This window comes from Dermatophagoides pteronyssinus, unplaced genomic scaffold (assembly GCF_027571235.1).
Source record: "Dermatophagoides pteronyssinus isolate colony J.1.1.1.1 unplaced genomic scaffold, Derpt_VIB-CSIC_2022.12 sq0001, whole genome shotgun sequence".
Classification (NCBI taxonomy): Eukaryota; Metazoa; Arthropoda; class Arachnida; order Sarcoptiformes; family Pyroglyphidae; genus Dermatophagoides; species Dermatophagoides pteronyssinus.
Window position 1 is genome coordinate 3,800,778 of NW_027461525.1, and position 21,063 is coordinate 3,821,840.

The 21,063-nt window shown below is 28.9% G+C and overlaps 5 protein-coding genes across 7 annotated transcripts; 3 read left to right on the top strand and 2 right to left on the bottom strand.

Annotated features, from left to right (window-relative positions):
• The first annotated feature begins 13 nt into the window (after positions 1–13).
• Positions 14–4,892, top strand: LOC113793482 (S-phase kinase-associated protein 2-like). Of its 2 annotated transcripts, none has more exons than XM_075820973.1 (6): positions 14–235; positions 294–1,038; positions 1,092–1,461; positions 1,528–1,765; positions 1,832–3,965; positions 4,218–4,892. In XM_075820973.1, the coding sequence occupies exons 1-5, from the start codon at positions 140–142 to the stop codon at positions 1,943–1,945; spliced, it is 1,563 nt and encodes a 520-aa protein (XP_075677088.1). In that variant the 5' UTR covers positions 14–139; the 3' UTR covers positions 1,946–3,965; positions 4,218–4,892. The 2 variants fall into 2 exon arrangements, with proteins under 2 accessions (XP_075677088.1, XP_027199327.2); XM_027343526.2 differs by having other exon boundaries at positions 1,832–3,620; positions 3,836–4,892.
• A 1,345-nt stretch (positions 4,893–6,237) lies between these two features.
• On the bottom strand, positions 6,238–7,203 carry EMC7 (ER membrane protein complex subunit 7). The gene is made up of 3 exons (XM_027343123.2): positions 6,908–7,203; positions 6,508–6,847; positions 6,238–6,453 (listed from the first exon to the last, which is right to left on the bottom strand). Exons 1-3 carry the CDS (start codon positions 7,132–7,134, stop codon positions 6,310–6,312), a joined length of 711 nt encoding a protein of 236 aa, XP_027198924.2. The 5' UTR covers positions 7,135–7,203; the 3' UTR covers positions 6,238–6,309.
• Positions 7,204–7,219: 16 nt separating this feature from the next.
• Positions 7,220–8,335, top strand: Unc50 (Unc50 RNA binding protein). Its single transcript, XM_027343122.2, has 3 exons — positions 7,220–7,511; positions 7,567–7,910; positions 7,969–8,335. The coding sequence occupies exons 1-3, from the start codon at positions 7,300–7,302 to the stop codon at positions 8,205–8,207; spliced, it is 795 nt and encodes a 264-aa protein (XP_027198923.1). The 5' UTR covers positions 7,220–7,299; the 3' UTR covers positions 8,208–8,335.
• Sec3 (exocyst complex component Sec3) lies at positions 7,895–11,231 on the bottom strand. The gene is made up of 2 exons (XM_027343121.2): positions 8,560–11,231; positions 7,895–8,496 (listed from the first exon to the last, which is right to left on the bottom strand). The coding sequence occupies exons 1-2, from the start codon at positions 11,086–11,088 to the stop codon at positions 8,344–8,346; spliced, it is 2,682 nt and encodes an 893-aa protein (XP_027198922.2). The 5' UTR covers positions 11,089–11,231; the 3' UTR covers positions 7,895–8,343.
• A 441-nt stretch (positions 11,232–11,672) lies between these two features.
• Positions 11,673–20,718, top strand: LOC113793094 (proton channel OtopLc-like). Of its 2 annotated transcripts, none has more exons than XM_075820631.1 (10): positions 11,673–12,579; positions 14,774–14,888; positions 15,628–15,721; positions 15,909–16,088; positions 16,253–16,425; positions 16,502–16,976; positions 18,920–18,945; positions 19,246–19,414; positions 19,655–19,818; positions 19,943–20,718. In XM_075820631.1, exons 1-10 carry the CDS (start codon positions 12,281–12,283, stop codon positions 20,264–20,266), a joined length of 2,019 nt encoding a protein of 672 aa, XP_075676746.1. In that variant the 5' UTR covers positions 11,673–12,280; the 3' UTR covers positions 20,267–20,718. The 2 variants fall into 2 exon arrangements, with proteins under 2 accessions (XP_075676746.1, XP_075676725.1); XM_075820610.1 differs by lacking the exon at positions 11,673–12,579 and adding an exon at positions 13,929–14,428.
• Positions 20,719–21,063: the final 345 nt, after the last annotated feature.

The following is a 21,063-nucleotide window of genomic DNA, read 5'->3' on the forward strand; positions in this document are numbered from 1 at the left end:
GATTGACAAAAAAAAATTCTGGCATCATTGGCATGTGAACAAATATCTATTTTTAGACATAGTAGAGTGTTCATCATCTTCATTCTGTGAAGAATAGCATTCTTATAATTGTTTTTATTAGCGTCCTTTAACCCAAAGAATGTGGGCCGTAACTCAAGATGTATCATCAGCCGCTTTGGCAAATATTAAGGAATCAAATCATAACCAAAATGTTCAATTTGGGCAATTCGCTTCGGTAAACAATTATTTTGCTATAGAATCTGTGAATTCATCAGATTGTTTTTCTTTCAAAGTCATTAGATCGATTGCCTGATAAAATTGTTTTGAAAATATTCACATATTTACCACATCGTGAGATTGGCCGTGTAGCTAGAGTTTGTCGTAAATGGCGAATGATAGCTTGCGATTCACGATTATGGACTCATGTTTCACTTCGACCTGAAGTTTCAGGATTACATGTGACAAGTTTGGAAACATTATTGACATTGATTTCTATGCGTTTCGGGCCATCTTTACGATACATTGAATTGCCTATCGAATTGATCACTCATACAGTTCTTCATGAATTGGCAAATAAATGTATCAATCTATCTAGTATGCTATTGGATTTTTCAACAGCTATGCAATTGCACGATTTCAATGATTTGCATTCGTTTCCAACAAAATTACGGACAATGTGTATCTGTTTGTCCGAAGTTATTTTCATGGAAGGTTTTATGAGAAAGATTTATAATTTCATCAATGGTCTAGAGGTTTTACATTTAATCGGTACTTATGAAAAAGCTGTCGAAGATGAAGAAGAAGAAATCTATGAAGTTGTCAACATCCATAAGCTCAAAAGTGCTGTACCAAATTTGCGTGTTGTAAATTTATTTGGCATCAATTTTGTCGATGATAGCCATGTTGAATCTTTGAGTAGCAATTGTATTCAGCTAGAATGTTTAGCATTGAATTTTTGCGTCAAATTCACGGGCAGTGTTTTAAAGACGCTTTTCAATCGTTGTAAACGGTTGCGATGTCTGTTGATGCAACATACAAGTAAGTTAATAATAAATTTTGAATTAAGATTTATGATTCATCTTGATAAATAGACCTCCAAGATGAACACATGATGAATGTGGAATGGGAAAAAACATGTTTAGCAGAACTGGATATAACAGCTACTGAATTATCATCCGAATGTTTAATTAATGTACTTTGTCGGATACCATCGTTACGATATTTGAGCGCTGGTCAACAAGATTGTTTTACCGACATTGTTCTCAAAGAATTCATCGAAAATGGCAATTCAAAATCATTGATTGCTTTGGATTTGGATCGCAATGAAAATCTTTCTGAAGATATATTAATGAAATTCCTCAAAAATCAAGCTTCAAATCTGCGTGGTCTTCAATTATCTGGTATACCGCATTTGACTGAACAATTCTGGACTGTTATTATTCCAGCATTGAAGAATATTCGGTTGGTACAAATTATATTTACATTAACAATTCGATCAAATTTCATTGTAATTTTTTTTAAAATTAGAATATTAGTGGTTGGAATGCCCGAAGGATGCTGTCAAAAAATACATCAAAAAATTCATATTGATTCATTGATCGATTCGATTGCTAATAATTGCGCAAACATTGAACGTTTGGAAATTCGTTGGGATCCGGAAACACTTCGTTTCTCTGATCGAAGTAACAAAGCTGTCGATTCCATACGACTAAAATGTTTGCGATTACGCTGCTGGTGTCTTAGTGATGGAAAATATTTTGAAATGGTAATTTCATCATATAATAATCTATTGACAATTGTAAAAACTATCAAATTTTTTTTGGTGATACAGGTTAAAAGTAATTTTGAACGTGCCGATAGAGCTAAAGTGGTTCGTTCCACAACCAATTGTCGTGTTACATTAGTTTATTTGTTAAGCCATTACAGAGATCTTATCTTCAATTGATGAGCAAAATTATTTAAAAATTCCAGACCCCGAGGAAAAAAAGTTATCAAAATTATCAAAACATAATTGATCGCTAATCATTACCATCAACTTGTTCATTTGCCCTTAATCAAATTTTTCCCTTCGTTCAAATTTAACTTTTCTTGTTTTTTGTTGCTGTTGTTGAAATTTAACAAAACTTGATGTTGATGATGACAATATTGATATTAATGCAATAATTGACTTGAATCGCAAGCCACAATTTCACCGAATTAAACTTTATCCTGAACTATATAAACTAAGATATGGATCATCACATAGAAATCCATTTGTTTACTTTTGATCTTTTAATAAAAATAAAAATAAAATAAATCTCTTTCTGCCTTTTGATATGATTCGTTTTGGTTCCTTTAAGATCAATGTATGTCACTTCTCTCATTTGACAATTTTGTGTATAAATTATTAATTAATTCAAAATCAACGGATGACAAATGACAAATAGCCCGTGTAAAAAAAAAGTTTAATGATAGAATATGAATTGGAATTTCAATTGTATTGATGTATTTTTGTATTCAATAAAAAAAACATGGTGGTTGGCATTGTTATTTGTGAACAACAATCTTGTCTCTATAAAAAATCAATGATTTTTTTTGTCATCATTTATTTTATTCCATCTATTACATGAAACTATTACAATTCGTATATCATTATTCACAAATGATATAGAACAATAATGTCTAACAATCAATTGAGCGTTAATAAAATAACATAATTATTATCATATTATCATTTTGAGGTTGAATGTTCAAGTGAATATTTTCATCATATTTTATCAATTCACGGTTCAACCAATTTAATGTGGGTTTGAAAATGTCATCTGCCTTTTAGACACAGCCACCAGGATAATCGTATTTTATCTGAAACTAAATGTCCAATCAAAAGCTAATTCATTTGATCAATTTGATTATAAAATGATTAGCTTAAAAATTAATATTTTAAAAAATCATTTTCAATCTTGCATTTCTTACCGGAATCGAATATAACTATGGCGATATCAAATTTAAAACGGAAAGTATATGAAAAATAGGCGAAAGTTTTAATCGAGTAAAAATAGATTCTTATCGATGTAGCATTTAGTTTTTACTCTGAATATGAATTGAGTATTCGATGAAATTATTCAACTAATCAGTCATTCGAATCGTCAACTATTTTCTGTTGTTGCCTAGCTGCCCCTAATGAACATCATCATTAACGACCGGCAGTATTATAACCAAATATAAACATAAACCCAAACAAATGATATACTTGGCTAATATAAAACATGTGAACATGTGCAACAGGTAGTTCATTCAAAGTTTCCGTCAACAGGTAAAACAAGTTAATTTTTTGGCAAGTAAAACAATAAATTATGGTCATCATCATATCGAATTTATAATTTGACTGGCCTTTTTGTGACCGTTTACATAATGGTTGTATTGAAAACATTTTAAAAAAATTATCTATACATGTATTGCTACACCCATTATTGCGTTCACAATAAGGCCTGATCAAATTCGCCCAAAACATTCATCGATTAATAATCCGTTTATCAAAATTTTATTAAAATTATTAAAATCGATAATAATAATCGTTGCTACTTTTTCCCTTTAGATCCATGAAAATATTTGAAAATTTTATTGAATGAAAATCTGTGAATGTAATAAAATTGACTAAATTTATCTTATTTCTTTTAATGTCTTTTCATTATTTTTTTTTGTATTTATTGAAAAAAAATCGGATAACACGTTTTTCGAAACGATTAAAGTTTCGCTATCAAATAGCCGATTTTTTTCTTTTGAATTTCTCTTATTTGAAAAATTTTCTAATTATATATCTAAATAAAGTCTTAATAAAATTTCTATTTATTTCCAGAATGTCATAACATCTGCTGCCATAAGTATGTTTTCGATCAATCAATCGAAATATTATCATAAAATCATCATCGAATATATACCCTAATAACGCGAATTATATAAAAAAAATATGGGATTTTTTTGAGATGGTGGGTTTAGTTGACGAGTTACAATAAAATAATTTATCATAATTTTACAGAAAAAAAAGATACGCTGACGTGTCTTTTGATTGAACCAGAAATTTATTTTCTCATTTGACAAATCATCTATTTTTTTCTATTGATTATGATAGCCATCTTCTCAATGATGATGTTATTCATTTGATTATATCTTTATTTTATTTTATTTGATGATCAATGATTGAAATAAGGACCTAAAAACAAAATTGTTTTTTGCTCAAGTTTGTACACAGATATATCACAGATATCAATAATAAATATACATGGACAAATCAATTGGCAATATCTTTGGAAAGACCAAAAAGAAAACATTATCATTTATCATCAAAAAAAACAAGACTTTGGATTCTATACAACAATGATGAATTGATGATTATTATTATTGGCGGCAGTTATCATCATTTATATTTTATGTATTTGTGTTGTTTTTTTTCAATGATTGATGAAAATAATCGATCAAAAGAGAAAAATTATTAAATCAATTTCTACAAAATTGATCGAATCCTGGACAAAATTTGTATCCATAATTTTGTGTGCGTGTTCTATATTCTAAATTTTAACCTTTTTTACCATAGATTTTTTTTTTTGTTAAATTTTTAAATTTTTATTAATTGTAACATTTGAAATTTGTAATATTAATTTTTTTTCATATTGCTATGTGTATGTATATGTTTATTTCATGTCATTCTGTTTATCATATATAGGCAAGTAAGAAGATATGATTAGCATCATCGAATACACCGAAAACTGATTATGATGGAGACGATGATGATCCGTTGATCCGATGTCCAAAAAAAAAAGTTTTTTTCATTTGTCGTCAAGATGCTTGAGACAAGTGTGTGTGTGTGTGTGCGAGTTTTTTCCATTAAATTATTCTCTCTGGTTTTTGTTATCTTATATTTTTGTATATTTTTTTGGTGTTCTAAAAAATCTCTTATTTATTTGTGTTTGGTGTGGTATTTTATAAAATGCTCAATAGTAACCGATTAGCGGTTTCAAAAAGAGAGAGAGAGAGAGACAGTGAAAATGATGATGATGGTGGCGACGATGACGACGATGTTGATGTTGATGATTATGATTATGATGGCGATGGCGATGTGGATGGTAAATGCAGATGCAAATAGTACTCCAGACTTAGTGGTGCCGCTAGGCAATCGTTATTTAAAAAAAATTCAATAATAATAATGATGATGATGGTCGGTGACGAAAAAAAAACTTGATCAGTTTAATTTTGTTTGCAATGTTCATGTTTGTCTTTTTCATCATTTTCACTTATCCAGATATTTCTGACCACACTTCATCACCTCACATCATCGATGATCCTTACTGATCATTCGACTACTAAAATATTTTCATGTTGTTCAATGTATTGATGTGTTCAACCATAATTACTCTCAATCATTTTTTCCTTTATTATCAAATGTTTCTCAATATAAATTTTGTGTAGCCAATATAAACAAACGGTATGTTGTGTGAAAAATTGATTGAATTATTCCGGTTAAATGATCATTGAAAATAATAAATGATTGATATATGTCTGTTGTCATTCTATCCTGTTTGATATCTATAATTATTATAATCTATTATAATTATTAATAATGAGATTGAAATGAAACTCGAGCGTTTCCCTTTTTCTTGTTATTTATTGGTACTTCACTGTTCGATCACCGGATCTTTAGTTTAATTTTATATGATTGTTCTACTTCTGTTAAAACTTTTTTATATCACTCTTTCGTTAATATATATCAAACGAGTCTGATGGCTGATGCACAGTGATGGACAAAATGAGAGTGGAAAATGATGATGAAAAAGAGACGCCGATGGACAATTTTTTCCGCCCGGACATTGGAGTTTATTTCAGTTCGAACTAATATTAACTTGGTTGAGAAGTTCAACACCATCAATGGATTTTTTTTGGTAAATGTAGCAATGCGGGCAAGTTTTTCTCATAATTTTTTGTTTTGTTTTTCTTACCCTTTGAAATATGATGATGACAACGTGGAATATCATTTTATTACACATAACGTAAGTGAATGGTATTTTTAATTAAATATTCTTTTACCAATATAAATCGAAATCCACATCCTTGGGAGCATTGGTCTTCTAAGTAGTAGTGCCGCAGGTGATTGAATTAGATGAAAAAACGGTAATTTACCTGCGCACGACTACTTCATAGACCGAAATGCTTGTTTTGTTCATCGATCATTATGATTCTCATTTTTCAAAATAATTATTTATAGAATTTTTTAAAATGAAATATATTTTTTACTTTGAAATACATAATAAAATAACATATTTTTTCCAAATAAATATTTTATTGTTTTTTCTTTTGTTTATTACCAATTTTCAATTGTTGTAATTGTTGTTGTTGCTGTTGAGACAATGGTTTTTTACCAAACATATTGGCCATCACTTCAGAAATTTCTGGCAATTCGGATCCTTGTAAATTTTGCAATTCCTAATGGATGGGAAAATTTTCATTTAAAAATTATCAATTAAAAATAAGCCATACCCGTTGTGTTTCCATATCTTGTGGATTGATTATTTTAGGAGCAATCATTATGAACAATAATGGCAACACCATCATTAAGACCATTGGATTAAAGATGAAATCGGTAATTTTCCAACTTTCACGGATTTGGAAATATTTGAACGGCGCTTTTGATTTGAATTTCAATGGATATGCTAATTGAATAACTTCAGTAGTTTGTATATAATTTGTTTTTCTAGCTCGAATTTTTCCACGAGAATTTACATCCACTCGAATAGAATCATAGAAATAATCAGCATTTGAAACTTCAACTACATATGAACCAGGTGGAATATTAGTAATCTCGAAACTTCCATCCGATCTATGGATGTTTTGAAAATAAAATTATCAGTTGTTAATGATAATAATTAGTATTAATTACTTGAGGAATCCATAGTATTGTCCATAATTTACAATGATTTTGGTTCCAACTAAAAATTGCTCCGATGGACCCGATCCATCTACACTATATACTTTTCCTTCAATTTTGTACAATTCATTTAGACTAGATGAACTGGCAAATTCTTGTGAATTATCGAATGATTGACCAGACACACTATAAATAACAAAAATAATAAGAAAACAAATAAAATTCGTATAATGTTCCATGATGAAAATGATGACTGAGAATGATGAATATTTTATTTTGCAAATCTCAATAAAAATAATCCAAATGTCTATTTAGTAACATATGGGCTGCTCATGTTTATATAGCCATTTTTCAATGAATTTCACAACAGTTCAATAATAATCGAATCAAATATTTCAAAAATCATGAATAGAACCGATTCTAGGGTGGTTATTTTGCCAGAATCTTCTTCGTGGCAGCGATCGGACAATTACATCTCGAGTGGCGAAAGATACAATTTTGGAAATGCTTTTAAAAAATGTTCAAGATATTTTCATCGTTTATTTCGAATGAATCATATGGATTTTGAATTTGCTTTCTGGCAAATGGTTTATCTATTTTCCAATCCTAAAAAAGTGTATGTATTTTGAGTTATTATTTTTCAATTCGTTTATAATTGTTTATTTTAATAGTTATCGAAATTTTCAGTATCGGAAACAAACCAAGAATCAATTTGCTCGTGATGATCCTGCCTTTTTAGTATTGCTTTCCATTTGGTTTATAATATCAGCTTCGGGTCTTTCATTGGTTCTTCATCTTCATTTTGTTGGTTTTATCAAATTTTTATTATGGGTTGTACTTGTCGATTGTATCCTCATCGGCATGATTGTCGCCTCAATTTTTTGGTTTTTAACGAATTTTTTTCTCAAAAAATCTAATCAAGATGTAGAATGGGGTTATACATTTGACGTTCATCTCAATGCTTTTTTCCCACCATTATTGATTCTTCACGTATTTCAATTGTTTTTTTACAATGGTAAAATTTAATCATTTTTTTCAGCTTATAATTAATTATTTCTTTATAATCTGAATAGTTTTCATCAACTCCGATTCCTTTTTGGCACGATTATTCGGCAACACCCTGTTCATGATTGCTGTCACCTATTATTGTTATATAACATTTTTAGGTTATAGTTCATTATCATTTTTAAAACATACTGAACGTATACTTTATCCACTTATACCATTGTTTTTGTTTTATTTCATGGCAACATTGGCCGGTTATAATATTTGCCGCAACATAATGGATTTCTATCATTATCGAGTTTATTAAAAAAAATTGTGATTTATATTGTTTTATATTTTGTTGTAAAATATCTTAATAATTATTTTTATTACAATGGCAATATATTCTTCATAATAAAATAAATAAATAAAATTGTATGAATAACAAAAAGAAAATCAATCAATCAATGTGTTTGTGCAATTTCTGAAAAAATATTCAAAACATGATCAATGGTAAACATAAGGTTTATATTGGATTCTGGATAACATTTTTTAATCATTTCTTGTATGTATTTGTATTGGGTGATAAATTCTTCTTGCATTGAACGCCAGATAACCTTAATAATTATAACGAAAAATAGAAATGAATAGGTAAAACTAATTATCAATCAAATGCTTACCTGAATTAATGTACTTTCCGGATCGGATACATGTTTTTCCACACGACGATACATTTCTTCTAGTCCCTTTTTAATATCTTTTAGATTGCATTCTTTTATGACTCTACGAAGTTCTTGTTTACTAAACGCCAATTGATAACCGATTTCTTCTTCTTTGATGCCTTGTTTAACTTTTTGTTGAACACCTTCAAAGAATTTATTCAATTTTTCTAAGGGGCGACGAAAATTAATATTTACATATTCTTTCAATGCATTATTATAATAATCTTTTGCAACTTTTTTTTCATTGTTCAAACAAGCAATCTTCAATGATGATAACATTATCTGTAGGTAATGATAATTTTCAATCTCAATTATCTGTGAAGGTGTTTTATAAATTCGTTGATGTTCTTTGGCAATTCTTGAAATCGAAACAAATATCTTTTCCAACAAAATACCATACCAACGATCAATATCGGTACGACGTTGACCATATTTGATAATGTTTTCAGTTTGTTTGGCAAAGTTTTCGAAACGTTTAACAAACGAAAGGACACCAATTTTAGTACGTTTCGGATCTTTAGCCTCTTCTATCTCAGTTTGTATGGATAGCATATAACGATCAAAATTACGTTTGACCTGAATTAAAATATTTCCATAAGCTTTTGAAAGGAATGAACCGGCATCTTGAGCGTTAAGAACATGACTAGTCAAACGAACAAGAAAATATATGGAATAAAGTCCATCAATTTTGTCATAATGAGATATAAAACTGATGAATTCATTTTCGAACGATTTGAATAATTCAGCTAGAATACTGCGAAGTTTATCCTGTTTTTTCGATTGCATTGATTGCTCAGAAACATTTGAACTGTGATTTGAAACATCTGTCTCACTGGGGCTACTTTTATTAGTCATAGTGGGCGTTGAAGGTATTGATATATTCTGATTGTCTAGGTCAAAAAACTTATTGCAAAAATGTTGTTCGGCAAGACAAACTGTATCAATACTTTTCAACAGGAATTCAATGTATGAATCAAATTCTTCCCATTCTGAAAGGCTAACTTCAGAACTACGTAAAGAAACATTATCGATTGTTTCATTGTTACTTGAGGATGCATATGATCCACGTCGAAAATCAGTTTTTAGTTCACTTATTGCAAGACTTTTGCGTTTACCGATTTCGCTGGATTGACTGATTCCTTTGGAATTATATACATAACGATCACGAAGATAATCAAAAAAGTATGAAAATTCTTTTTCATAGGCAATACTGAAAGCATTAGCATAGAAAACAATAAGAGATGTATAGGATTTTGGATCATAGACACGAATCCATTTGACGAATTCACTATATCCGAGTAATTGATTATGAACTTTTGAATGTTCAGTCAATACTTGTTCATTACCTCTCATCATATTGCTTCGTTCGAGATATTCGTTTGATAAATTTGTCATCATTCTTCGAAATTGATCCATTAATTTTTCCAAAAATTTCGATGCAACACTAGTCAGATATCTTTTTTGCTCAGCGACGCCTTGTAGTGAATTTAATGTTGGCGAAATTTCAAATTGAAGTGCGTCCTGCAAACGTAAAGATGCCTCAACACATCTGCCATAACTGGCGATGGAATTGAAATCATATTCTAGCAGTAAATATTCATCTTCTTTTGCCAAATCTAATTTGGTCACCAATTGTCCAAATTCATCAAGCAAACGTTTATTGTTATCATTATAAGTCTGTACGATCGCTTCTTTCTTTTCGACTTTTTGAACAATATCACGAACATTTTTGAGCAAACTTTCATAGTAAATAATTTTATTCTCCAATCGAAAAGTTTCATCAATCGTATTCTGAAGAATGGTCATCAAGTCCAAGACACGTTGTTCGGATGCCATAATATCTTGAATATTCAATGAATCCATATTGGCTAAATCACGAGATAATTTTTCAGTCAATGCTTCAGCATTGTTGATAGGATTTTCTACTTCTAACTGAAAAAGTCTTTCAAGATCGGCTTCTTCACGATTAGTAAGAGCCTGATATGAATCATTCTCCTGGTTCCAATCACCATTCTCAAGTTTTTCATTTGTAGAAATCTCTTCTAATTGATTGAATACTAATGCAGATGCCGGTTGACCATTAGAAACATTGATGAATTTGATTGAAAAATAAGCTGGCACTTGATTAACGATCTGTTTGATCGATTGTAGAAATGAGGATTTTTCATTCTGACTATTGGCGATCCATCGAAATTCTTGTTTGTTTTTGAAACGAATCTCGAATTCTGGCTCATTGCTATCATGTTTTGAATCGATCTGTTGTATTTCATCAAATTGCCAGATTTTATCCTTTTTATATGATTGATCAGTTTTTTTAATCAAATATAAAAAATGTGTATTGATATTGTTGACAACGATGGCTAAAAAATAATTTGATTTACTTTTTTTCTTATTCGGTTTGTTAACAATAATCAAATATTTTAATCGTTCACTATTCAGTTGAAACAATTCTCTATTGATGATTTGTTGCTGTTGTATCGATGTCATTTTTTTCTGTTTGAAACTTTTTAAGAAATATAATTCTTTTACAATCAATTAATAAATCATAAGAAATTCAATACCGAATGCCGGATTCTTGTTGAATAAGCGATAATGTTTACAGATGGATACTCCTATACGACAACAATGCTCATTACTGACATCTAATGCTTACATCATCAACTATTTTTTTTGAGAATTATACAACAATCAATTTCATTTCCTAAATAGAAAATGCATTTGTCTGAGATGCGTGAGAAAAGGAAAATTTGTTAATCCTAGCCTTTATCTATTGCATTCATTATTATTATCATCATCATTATATCGAACATAATTAATGTTTTAGGACAAAACATTTGTCTTCATTTCATTCAACTGTCAAAATGAATAAGATGGATTGTCATATAAAATGTCGGTCCCGTTAAGTTTTTATTTGTTTTTAAAATGTTTTAGGATAGTAATTTACAATTGCCAATGTATGTAATTTAAAACGATTATTACTGAATAAAACGTTGTTGCCATCACGTGTTTGCCAGATGACAACAAAGTTTTTTTGAATTTGCTTACAGTATTTCCTATATTTGGTCAACCATAGAAAAATCGGTGACATTTGTCGTATTTATGCCTGTTGTCCAGTTGTTTTTTTCATTCAAGATTGATTCTAATGACAAATCCATATTGTCATTATTATGGTGTATTATGTTTATCTTATGACCACCACTACAACAACTCAAATGATAAATGCCAAAGATTTGGTTGAAATTCAACAGCCGAGCCCGATAGAGTTTGGGCAGGGTCATTGTTTGTGTATACAGTGTACTTTTATGAACGCAAAGATGGTTCATGATCATAAAATGTCCACCACCACACCACAACAACGGTTCTGAAGTTACACACTCTGGGGTGCTAAAAACATGGAGAGAAGCAAAGCTCATGAACCCGATATCTCTTGTCCTTCAACTATGAACGAGCTAAGCGTAGAACTCGCGCAACGATTGGTCGTTGAGGAAATTTTTTTTTCTTCAATTTCCATTCAACTGTTTATTGTTCCAATTCATCTTTGTGTATACTATCCGAATGTTTTACTGAAAAATTTGATTTTTGTTTTTGTTTGTTTGTTGTACTGTGTTTAATTGATAATTATTTGGTGCCTAATGAACCTTTGAAATCTTCAGCAGAAAATATAAGAAAGTGAATAAAAATGTTTGAAAATTGGTGCCGTTCATGTACGGGTGAATCGTTGGAAATATCCCAAGAGATGGCCGAACAGAATGGCGGTGATTCAACCTTAATTGACAATGACACCGATGTTTCTACGGCCATGATGTTACATTCACAACAATCCACCAATGATGATTCGATCATTGTCGAATTCAATAATGAAAAATTTGATTCAAATAATCATGGAATGATAAAGAAGAAAAAAACAACTAAAAATGATAATTTACAGATAAAAATGAAACAGGCTAAACTTGGCCAAGAGAAAAAACAATATGCAAGGTAAGATACGAAAATAAAATTCAGCAATGCATCAGTGCCTCGTCTTTGTTTTGTTTATACTTGACTTTGTTTCAACAATTTCGCTGTCATTCGATTCGATTCGATTTATTTAATTTCTTTGATTTAATATCCCAAATTAATTTCTATATTTATCAAGTTTTTTTTGTAAACACCGAAAATGACTAGATAATGAATTTTGTTTTGTTCAGTCAAAAAAAAACAAAAGGATTTTCAATTAACATTTCTTATCTGTCCAAGGCAAGAATTATTGTGTAAATATATGAGATTCAACGGCCTCGTACTTTTTTTTAGAAATCTTCAATCATTATTGTCGCTTGTCAAAATAGAGAAAATAAAGACCTCAATAATGTGCTGTTGGATGTGATCTTCATTTCTGGTACGAATGGCACAATAATAAATAAGTTGAACATGATCAAGAAATATAATAGTTCATTGAATTTCATTTTGTCATTTTTTTTCATAACCTTAATTATTTTCATTAAATGTTATTTTGTTATGAAAAAAATATAGATTAGAAAAATAAACCTGTGAAATATGCGTAATATGTTTTATTTACTATCATGTGTCTAAATAGTTCTATTCCGATCCATTCATGTATATCCGGTATTTGGCTATATTACGGTATAAATAGTGGCAATGTTTACCATCATCATCATCATCATCATGAAGATAGATATGATTTTGGCAAATTATTCATTTAAAATTATAATTGATGTTTGATATTTTTCTTATGATAAAATTTAATATGATCAATTGATCATCATTCATAACTAATATTGAAAATTTTATAATGTCATATCTATCCATAACGTTTGTTGATACCGTAATCTACCTGACATATGCCGAAGGCCATATATTTTTTTTTGTGTATGTTTGAGTGTAGTGAAATGAAACAAGTATGTTGAAAAAAAATGATTGCTACACATTTCATTCACAACAAATATAACCAAAAATGTATGAACAGAAAAAAATGAACGGAAAAATGGAATAAAATTTTTTTAGGAGAGAGAGATAAAGTATTAAAATTAAAATGACATATACGTTAGGGAAAGGGAAGCCATTTTTTATTTCTTCTCAAATAACAATGTAATTACTTGAATGAAGTTAGTTTTTTTGTTGTTGTAAATGTGTGGTTAAATAATTCACAAGCATTTGTGTTAACGATTTAAGTGTTTTAGCCAATTTTTTTAGATCATTTTTCGTTGTTTTTTTTCAAATGTCAATAATGATGATAAAAATGATGGCAATGATAATCAGATAAAATAGACTGAAATTTTTTTGTCATCATGTTCAATTCCAACAAATCATAAAAATCTATTAGTTTGATTTTTGGATATCGAATAATGTCGTCAAAATTATTTTCATCGAATCAAAAACATGAATCGAATAATATCAATTATGATAATAATAGTCATCATCATCATCAACATCGTCATAGTAATCGTAATCAAAGATCAAGTGCTTCCAGTGAAACATCATTAATATCAGCAATAACTAATTGTTCATCATCAGATAATACTGGTTATCATAATCGTATTTACAATGATAATCAACGACAATCGAATGGTCATCATTATCAATTATCGGATGATCATAATGGTTATCAAAATGATCATAATTATCATTCATCGCATCATCATCATCATCATCAACAACATCATAATGTTCATAAAAATGAAAACCATAATAACAATATCAATAATAATGATAATAATGAAACAACAAAAAACAGCAATAAAATTGATATGATGCTTACACGTTCTATTTCGACAATAATTCTTTCACAATCAGCCAGTAAAAATTCCGTTTATCTGCCGAAAAATTCCAAGTCTGTTATGAATTTTTTGTCTAATCATAATTATATTGAATCATGATCATAATACTATTAATGATAATAATAGATAGATAGATAAAGTCAAAACTAAAATAAAAACTAAACTAAACTAAAAAAAAATCATATATAGATTAGCTTTTCCAAGAATAACTTGAAAATGAATTTATTGTTTTTGTTATTATCGTTATTATTATCATTCAAATTCAATATTTGAACCAAAAAAAATAAAAATAAAACCGAAAAAAAATAAAACGAACAAACTAAAATCATTAAAATGCAACAGAAAACAATAGATATTAAATTCATATTTTCATTTCCTTTTTTTTTCCTGGTATACAGGACGGCTGCATTCATTGTAACCAGCTCAATTTATGGCCAATTATTGGTTGTCATATGCATCGCATTATTCACCGCCAAAATTGTTTCACCAGTTCTTCCATTATGGTATTTTGAGGTATGTCGGTCTGTCATTTTTTTTTCTCCTTTTATGAATAAAAAAAATTGATTTGTCTTGCTATATGATTCATATATAAAGACACAACTAACATTGATTTCAGGTTTCTTTTCGTTACATCATCATTTTTCTTTGCATCTAATTGAATTCTATACTATTGTGAATAAAGTAAAAAAGAATTGGTCGTTAGAACAAAAGAAAAATATGAGAAATTCTTACCGTCATTAAAGAAAGAAAAAAAACGGATTCTTAAAACGGACAAAAAAGAAACTAATAATAACGGCTACAATTGACAATAACACACAATAGAATAGAATGTATAGTAGTCAAAGGACTCAAATTGGTGTAGAAATTCTCAAGAGATTTTTTTTTCATTCTTTTTTTTACAAATATTATCCTTCATCATTTTTTTCTTTGTTTTGCTGTTCCGTTCTATCTACAGAACTTTAATTTGCTAATGTTAATTAGCAGTATTTCGTTACGTTATGTTCATCACCATCATCATCATCATCATTAAAAGGATGTGTGTGTGTGTATGCCTGGTTGCCTAACTGAATCTAGTCTGCATGCATGGCACACACACACTTAGACAAAAACTCATAACCATATACCGAAACACTATTTTCAAATTATCATCATTCTTTCGAAACAAAACAAAAAAAAATTCTGTCTTGATTCAAAAGAATTTATCTTTCTCAATTAATTTTTTTTTCTTCTTCGTTTTCTAACCATTGCTTAGGCATTCTACTTATATCTGTACGCGTTTAGCCTATTGTTCCTGTTTTACGTTTATATCTATTTGCTCAATGATGTTCCTAAATTGGATACTTTTCGTACGTATATTATTATTATTTTCTTATTATAATACAATACACAATATGGACAAAATTAATACCATATATAAAGTGATTCACTTGATTAACTTCCTGTTTTGGTCTTTTTTTCCGTTTTGTTTTTTATCTATTTCTTTTCTTTTATTTCTCTTTGGTCGGCTGTCATCATCATTGATAAAATGAATAGACATCAAACACTATGAAGGAAAAAATCATAAAATCGGTGAAACCGATCGTTCCCATGCATCGATTTTTCTTCGTATCGGAAGCATTGTATTTGGTCTTGGCGTTATGATTTATAATGGACTTGAATTCGGTGCATATTTTGAAATATCACCCGATTCTTCTTGCCATTCGATTTTATTAGGTAAGTTAAAAAAAATATATGTGAAAACAAAAAAAATGAAATTCAATGACATTATCTATCATCATTGAGAAAAAGAATTTTGATTGAAAAAAATGAAAACCGGAAATTCAATTTTCCATTCCAAATTTGTTAACATGTTTTTTTCAAACATTATAAATGAATAGGAGTGAATCCAATCCTACAGGCAGCTTTTACATTTTCACAAATGTATTTTATATTCACATATTCGCGTTTGATGATTAATAAATTCAAATTGATTGCCCGTATCGGTCTAATGCATTTGGTTGCTACAAATATATGTGTTTGGATTCGTACGTTAGGCAAAGAAGCATTACATGTATGTATCCATTTATTCTTGAAAAAAATTTTCCTCTCACCAATTTCTATCGAATTCTTTCTCTTTCTTACCATAGGAATTAAAAAGTAATTCATCAAATGTTTTTACCAAACCTGAATCATCATTATTTTTGAATGATTTTGCAGCAAATACGAAATCAAACGTTTTGTCGTCAAGTGTTGGTAATAATACAATCAATCAAATTAGCCATACAATCAATTCTACATATTTTCAATGCCAAAATGAAAATGTTATGGGTTCGATTCTATTGAATGCAAGTCCTTATCTGTATCCGTTCATCGTTGAATATTCGTTAATTGCGGCTGCTTTTCTTTATATAATGTGGTCATCGATTGGCAAGAAATTTATGTTGTCATATGAAGCCGATATGACTGATTCATCAACATCATGTCAACATCATCATCATCATCATCATTCACATCAACATCATCATCATAATCAAATGCAAATAGACGATTTAAGTTCATCATCTCGAACATCTAGCTATCAGAATCTATCCGCATTATATAGCTGTCTTGGATCAAGTAAAGGTGTGTTATCTTAATTAAAAACCTAAATTATATTATCATTTTATTTCATTGAAACTTGTACGAACCAACACACAAGGCAAACATCAATTATATCAATGAGAAAAACAAATCTATCATTGATTTAGCTTTTGATTGGTCATTACACTTCATCCACTTCAAAAAAAAGTGTTTTGAATTGCAATTATATTATTAGTATTATAGCTTTTTGTTTTATCTGTTATCATTATGAAATTCAATGTTTGCTATCATTATGGTCGTTGTTATTATCAGAAAAAAATAGAAACGATTAATTTCACACTCCTTCATAATGTTGGTGTGTGTATGGTTGTGACATTTATTACATTGTTGTTTGACATTATTGTTTGTTTGTTGTTTAATATATGAAGAAAAAACAATGATAGATATAATATTTGTATACAATGAAATTATCGATTAATTGGCTTTCTTCACCGAAATGTTTGATTCACTCTTATGTTTTACCTAAAAGATTTTCCTTTTCTTTCTTGTCTATATTGGTACAACCTTCGATATCATTTTAACATCCATTCTACAAAAAAAAACAATACAAATTAATAATTGCCATGTTACAGACGAAGAAATTTGTTTTAGAACTTTGTTCATCAAGGACAACAATATATGAAAGCAACATCGAAAACTAAAAAAAATTGATAGGAATAAGTTTGTGTTTCGGGATTTTCGTCTCATGTTCTTAAACAATCTTTTCTTTTTATTTTATTTTTTATTTTTTACTTTGTTTGTTTTTCCCCGTTTATAAACAGTTTTTTTGTTCCCATTCTATTTTTTTTTCTTGCCCAAAGTCACTTTTTTTCTATTATTAATATGAAAAGTTCCATTATTTTTCTATGTGGCAATATTATTATTATTATTATAGAATATAAAACTCATGTTTTGTACATGACACGAAGACAAATCACTCTATTCCAAAAAAAATTATCCATCCAATGTGATATAATAATAATACTGGAATAAAAACGACCCTATTGCATGTTCCAAGTAGCAAGAGAGAGAGAGAGAGAGAGAGAGAAAACTATTCTTAAAAAAAATTACACACACTCATATAGACATGCACGCAAATTCTTACAAGAAATTTTTTTCGACCTTACACTTTTTTTTAAAAAAACGAATGATGAAGGGGACGAAATAAAAAGTCAGTGAAAATTATTTGCTGATGATTTTCGTTTTTTCTTGCATTTGGGCATTTGCTAACGTTATTTCTGATCGTTTCATCGGTTGAATGCATTTATCCGGAATCTTTTTTTTTGCTTAAATATATGCACATGATTCTGATACCTGACATTTGTAATGTATGGAATCCACTCTCAACCAACTTCCCCCTATTCTTTCAGATGAATGGGAAAATAAAACTAAAAATATGAGAGAAAAGAGAAAAAAATGTCATTTGATGCATTGTCTTGTCATAATTTTCTTCGTTTTTTTTATATATGTATTTTATTTTGCGAATTCTTGATTTTTTTTGTCATATAATATTCGTGTTACATTATACATACACATACAAAAAGATAGACATGATGTCAAAAAAGATTGGCTATTTGCTTGTTTAGCATTTATTTTTGACACATATTTTATTATTATTATTATTATATTCGTTTTTTATGTATTGATGAAAATGTGTACACCATCTTCAGAATGCATCCTTGTATGGTGTATTGTATTAACAACAGCGAATAGAAAAAAAACATCAAATATCGACCAACGAAATTAAGAAAAAAAATATTGCCACCCGCAATACATTGTGAATTAGCCATTTTTTTCTTCACAATAATAATTTCCAATTCCATAGTGTAAAAAAAATTGAAATGTTTCTTCACCATTTTTATCCATCAAATCATTATGTCTTCTCTTTATTTCTCAATTTATTTTTTACTTTTTAAACTAATGATTCTTGTTTTTTTTTCTCACAGGGTTATTCACTGGCTTTTTGTTTCTCGGGTAAGTGATGATAATAATCTTCTTATCATTATTATTAAATTTTTTATATGAATGAAACTTGTCTTTGAACACAAAAAAAATATTTATATAATTTGATCATTTTTATATTTGTGAACTACATTGACATTTAGAATATCAAAAAAAAAGTGTGAAGATGTTATTATTTATTAAGTTTTCAATGGAATTTATTTATTTCATTCGCAAATTTTTTTTCCTGCTCTTCTTTTCATTTTTTATTATTATGATGAGAATAATAATCACATGATGTTGAATATCGATTTTTTCTTCTTTCACTGTGGCCATTTCAGTAACTTCGCTCATCATATTTTTTGTATTGGTACATCATCCAAATTATAACCTGATGGCATCATTGTTGAGCGATATTTCACATTCGATTCTTTTGATCCTAAGTAGCTTTGCTATTTTGATTGGCTTTTTCAAGATGCGTAATTTAAAATTCTTGCCTGGTAAGTATATTCTCGTCTCAATTTTTTTTTCTCACTGTTGTTGTTCAGTTGAAATATGATGTAACATTCGGTGTCGTATGCTTATTATGACTGAATGAATAAAAAAGATGATGAACGGAATGTTGTCGACTCTTTTATTTATTATTATGTTAATTTTTTTTTCGTTTCTGACATTTTAATTTGAATGCAATGGCGACAACAACAACAAAAATGACAAAATAATAAAATGGCAATATAAAGCAATGAGAGATACGGCTGATGGAGGTTTACGTGACTTGCTGTTAAGAATCGCTGCATTTGGCCTTTATGCCTATTCACTATTCGGAGTAATTGCCAGTTCATTTGAATTGAACTCACTTCAACACATTACCGTTTTGATAACAAGCATTTTGACTATCGTTCAGGTAAATCACATATACATAAACAATTTTTTATACTGAAACTCCTCTTTTTCTCTTTTTCTTTTTATTTTATTTGAAACTAATTTCCAACTAAAACTTGGTGATTTGTAATGATAAAAATAAATAGGTGACATTACAAACTTTGTTCATTTCCGATGTTGTTTGCCGAAAACGTACTGGCCAAAAGCAATCTGGCCGACAACTAATTACATTTTTGCTCATTACCAATCTAACGCTTTGGATCGTTTATACATTTGTTATGCAAAAGTTGGAAGCATCACCAATTCAATTGAAAGTATTTGGATTCACAACATGGACACTTATTTTACGTATTACATTGCCGCTCTCAATATTTTATCGATTCCATTCTGCTATTACATTTGCTGAAGTATGGAAAAATTCATACAAAACTTCCACATCATCATCAGTTTCATCATCATCTACAAATTGAAAAAAACGAAGATCTCAAAAAAAATTCGATTCAAAATCCGATGAGGATAGAAGAAAATGAATAATAATATAAATAAAACTTTTTTTTTGTATTGATTATTATATTACCTACCTATTCTATTGGATATCACATCAAGTATACATACAAAGATCAAATTATACCACCAACAACAACAACAAAAAAACACAACCGATCTACAAACACACACACATATATTCATTTATTTGGTCTCATTTCATTCAATTATTAAACCAAACCATATATAACGAAAAAAAAGTACATACCATGAATCAATTAATTTTTTCCCCTTTTTTCACTCACATTATAATCTATCACACATAATTTTTCTTTTCTTCATATAACAACATTCTTGTTCACAATATTGATTATATTGAATGAGCTCGATTTTTTTCTTTGAATAAACATTATAATGTAATCATTGTCGATCCAAATTGATTGCATATCTGTTTCTTTTTCATTCATTCCATACATCCATCTATTCAAGCTATTCAATACACAATAATATTGAGATATTATAGTAATTCATGGTAATTTATTTGAATTGATCAATGAGAAAATGAGAGAAAACTCATATTGTAGGAAACAATCAATTCTTGACTTAACATATAACGTTATTTGTATGTGTGTGTGGTAATAAAAAAAATGGCAAACGAACCGATAGCAATCGAAATTAACTTCTCATTTAATGACTTGAATCGATTTTACTCATTTTGAATTTCTCTTCAAGTTCATACTAGTTCTCTACTAGATTTTATTTTTTCTTTGGCGACGATTCA

Excerpts from the sequence above, each read along its gene's own strand:
- Unc50 (XM_027343122.2), top strand. The coding sequence starts at position 7,300 with ATGAATAGAACCGATTCTAGGGTGGTTATTTTGCCAGAATCTTCTTCG. Across the intron at positions 7,512-7,566 it reads TTTTCCAATCCTAAAAAAGT|TTATCGAAATTTTCAGTATC; the intron begins GTATGTATTTTG and ends TTATTTTAATAG. Across the intron at positions 7,911-7,968 it reads TCAATTGTTTTTTTACAATG|TTTTCATCAACTCCGATTCC; the intron begins GTAAAATTTAAT and ends TAATCTGAATAG.
- LOC113793094 (XM_075820610.1), top strand. The coding sequence starts at position 13,944 with ATGTCGTCAAAATTATTTTCATCGAATCAAAAACATGAATCGAATAAT. Across the intron at positions 16,977-18,919 it reads CTGTCTTGGATCAAGTAAAG|GGTTATTCACTGGCTTTTTG; the intron begins GTGTGTTATCTT and ends TTTTTCTCACAG. Across the intron at positions 19,415-19,654 it reads TAATTTAAAATTCTTGCCTG|CAATGAGAGATACGGCTGAT; the intron begins GTAAGTATATTC and ends GGCAATATAAAG.
- EMC7 (XM_027343123.2), bottom strand. The coding sequence starts at position 7,134 with ATGGAACATTATACGAATTTTATTTGTTTTCTTATTATTTTTGTTATT. Across the intron at positions 6,848-6,907 it reads CAATACTATGGATTCCTCAA|ATCGGATGGAAGTTTCGAGA; the intron begins GTAATTAATACT and ends AAACATCCATAG. Across the intron at positions 6,454-6,507 it reads AAGATATGGAAACACAACGG|GAATTGCAAAATTTACAAGG; the intron begins GTATGGCTTATT and ends CCCATCCATTAG.
- LOC113793482 (XM_075820973.1), top strand. The coding sequence starts at position 140 with ATGTGGGCCGTAACTCAAGATGTATCATCAGCCGCTTTGGCAAATATT. Across the intron at positions 236-293 it reads AATTTGGGCAATTCGCTTCG|TCATTAGATCGATTGCCTGA; the intron begins GTAAACAATTAT and ends TTTCTTTCAAAG. Across the intron at positions 1,766-1,831 it reads ATGGAAAATATTTTGAAATG|GTTAAAAGTAATTTTGAACG; the intron begins GTAATTTCATCA and ends TTGGTGATACAG.
- Sec3 (XM_027343121.2), bottom strand. The coding sequence starts at position 11,088 with ATGACATCGATACAACAGCAACAAATCATCAATAGAGAATTGTTTCAA. Across the intron at positions 8,497-8,559 it reads CGGAAAGTACATTAATTCAG|GTTATCTGGCGTTCAATGCA; the intron begins GTAAGCATTTGA and ends ATAATTATTAAG.